Source organism: Meleagris gallopavo, chromosome Z (genome assembly GCF_000146605.3).
Source record: "Meleagris gallopavo isolate NT-WF06-2002-E0010 breed Aviagen turkey brand Nicholas breeding stock chromosome Z, Turkey_5.1, whole genome shotgun sequence".
In the NCBI taxonomy this organism is placed as follows: domain Eukaryota; kingdom Metazoa; phylum Chordata; class Aves; order Galliformes; family Phasianidae; genus Meleagris; species Meleagris gallopavo.
Genome location: NC_015041.2, coordinates 42,205,583 through 42,207,924, shown reverse-complemented (window position 1 = coordinate 42,207,924; position 2,342 = coordinate 42,205,583). Strand labels below are relative to the sequence as shown.

The 2,342-nt window shown below is 60.6% G+C and overlaps 1 protein-coding gene across 1 annotated transcript; it reads left to right on the top strand.

Annotated features, from left to right (window-relative positions):
* The first annotated feature begins 6 nt into the window (after positions 1-6).
* LOC109363809 lies at positions 7-1,941 on the top strand. The gene is made up of 3 exons (XM_019610260.2): positions 7-576; positions 675-746; positions 845-1,941. The coding sequence occupies exons 1-3, from the start codon at positions 210-212 to the stop codon at positions 1,024-1,026; spliced, it is 621 nt and encodes a 206-aa protein (XP_019465805.1). The 5' UTR covers positions 7-209; the 3' UTR covers positions 1,027-1,941.
* Positions 1,942-2,342: the final 401 nt, after the last annotated feature.

Sequence of the window (2,342 nt, the reverse complement as noted above, 5' to 3'; positions counted from 1 at the left end):
CCCAAGTTGTGGGTCAGCTCCCACCCGGGGGGTTTCCCCAACTTGTGGGTCAGTTCCCACTTGGGGGGTTTCCCCAAGTTGTGGGTCAGCTCCCACCCGGGGGGTTTGCCACTGTTGTGGGTCAGCTCCCACCTGGAGGGCTGCCCACTGTTGTGGGTCAGCTCCCACCTGAAGGGCAGCAGCCGCTGCTCTTGCTCCTACCTGGCGGGATGAAGCCAGGAATGCCTCCCCCCAGTTCCCCTGCTCACTGCTACCAGGGGATAGCAGGGACGCTGCAGCCCCAGCAGCCGATGGGGCTGTGGCCTGGGGCTGTGTTGCATGGGAAGCCTGCAGGCAGCTGCCCGCTGCAGGCCCCCGGCAGCCCCAGCCCCTCAACACTCCTCCGAGGACAGCCAGTGCAGCAGCACGTGCTCCCCGTGCCCTGCACCCTGCTCGTCAGCAGGGAGCAGGCGGTGCAGCCCTTCGGAGATGCCGTGGTGCTCACGGAGGACCAGGGGCACCCAGCAACCACCAACGTGTGCCCCCATCCCACGTCGGCTCCGCTCACCTGCAGCACCGCAGCGCTGGAATCAGGTGGTGAGTTTGGGGGCTGCAGAGAGGGTGGCAGGCTGTCTGCACCGGGTGGCTGTGGAAAAGGTGGCATTGCCTCACTGGGGATGTTCTTGCTTTTCCAGCAGCAACAACGAGCTCAAACATCCCAGAGGACATCAGTGACATCAATGACCTCCTGAGTTGGATGAACAACGGTGAGTCTGGGGGCAGCAGACCCGGTAGGGGGGTGTTTGCATCGAGTGGGTGTGGGAAAGCTGGCATTACCCCTGTGGGGATTTTCTTCCTCTTCCAGAAGTGGCACCCAAAACAGAGGTCCCGCACATGGATGATCTGTTGGTGGATGATCACTCGGCCGAGTGCCCAGCGCCCGCCTGCACCACCAGCGGGCACCAGCAGCACACTGGCAGCACCCAAGCCTTAAAGAGGAAGCTGCCGCAGGGCCACGATGGTTCACAACCGAAACGCCGGCGCTAAGCAAAGCTGGGTGGGCTTCAGCGTCTGCAGAAACCGGGCCGCCTGGTGCAGCAGGAGACAACAAATAAGGCTTCCTGTCGCCCTGGGCTCCTCGCCGGCCTCCGCAGCACACACACAGCAGCGGCAGTGCTCCAGGGGCACCAGCACCGGCCCCAGCCCTACCCCTCCAAACCTGGGCTGTCCACCGACAACACCTTGGACTGGGACAATGTGGGACTCCATTGGATGACATTATATTATCCTATTTTATGTTATTTCATGCTCAATTATGTTACATTACATTAAATTACTTTAAAGTATCAAATGTTTTGTATTCACTTTGGTACACCTCTGCCTGCAGACGTTCGTGCAGCCCCAAAGCCCCCCAGACCCTCGTGCCCACCTGCAGGGCAGGACGGGGCAGCACAAAGGGCCGTGTTCCAGGGCTGCCCCACCGGCCCCACTCCTCCCCTCCAAAATCCCCTCCCCTCCTCAGTCAGCTCCTGCTCACTGATGGCCTACATCACCATAACTGCTGCCAGTGCCCCCTCCGGGTTGTCCGGCTGTGGGACGGTAACCCCCTGCCATTGCCATCCCCTGAAGAAGAGTGCAGAGGAAGCAGCCGGAGGAGGTGCCCAGGAGCAGCCAGGCCTGTTGAGCTCCCACTGGGAGGCAGAGGCCGTGCTCGTTGTCCAGGGGGCAGCTCCCAGCCCCTTAAGGTGGGGGGTGCGGTGGTGGTACCTGGGGGCAGCAATGGGGCTGCAGGGCGTCACGCAGTGCCCAGGCATGGGAGGCAACGCGAGGGGCAGCCAGGGACGATGTCCAGGCACACACAGAGGCTGCTGGTGACAGGTCCAGCTCAGAATCAATAGAACGGCCTGGGTTGAAAAGGACCACAATGATCATCTTGTTCCAACCCCCTGCTATGCGCAGGGTCGCCAGCCACCAGACCAGACCAGGCTGCCCAGAGCCACGTCCAGCCTGGCCTTGAATGCTTCCAGGAATGGGGCATCCACAAACCTCCTTGGGCAACTTGTTCCAGTGCGTCACCACCCTCTGAGTGAAAAACTTCCTCCTAATATCTAACCTCAACCTCCCCTGTCTCACTTTAAAACCATTCTCCCTTGTCCTGTCACTGTCCACCCTCGTAAACAGCCCTTCCCGCTCCTCTTCATACACTCCCTTCAAGTACTGGAAGGACGCAATGAAGTCTCACCGGAGCCTTCTCTTCTCCAAGCTAAACAAGCCCAGTTCCCTCAGCCTTTCCTCACAGGAGAGGTGCTCCAGCCCTCTGATCATCTTAGTGGCCCTCCTCTGGACCTGTTCCAAGAGCTCCA

Bases quoted from the DNA above. Each gene is read 5' to 3' on its own strand.
- LOC109363809 (XM_019610260.2), top strand. From the start codon at position 210: ATGAAGCCAGGAATGCCTCCCCCCAGTTCCCCTGCTCACTGCTACCAG. The intron at 577-674 runs GTGAGTTTGGGG...TTGCTTTTCCAG, and splicing joins CGCAGCGCTGGAATCAGGTG to CAGCAACAACGAGCTCAAAC. The intron at 747-844 runs GTGAGTCTGGGG...TTCCTCTTCCAG, and splicing joins CCTGAGTTGGATGAACAACG to AAGTGGCACCCAAAACAGAG.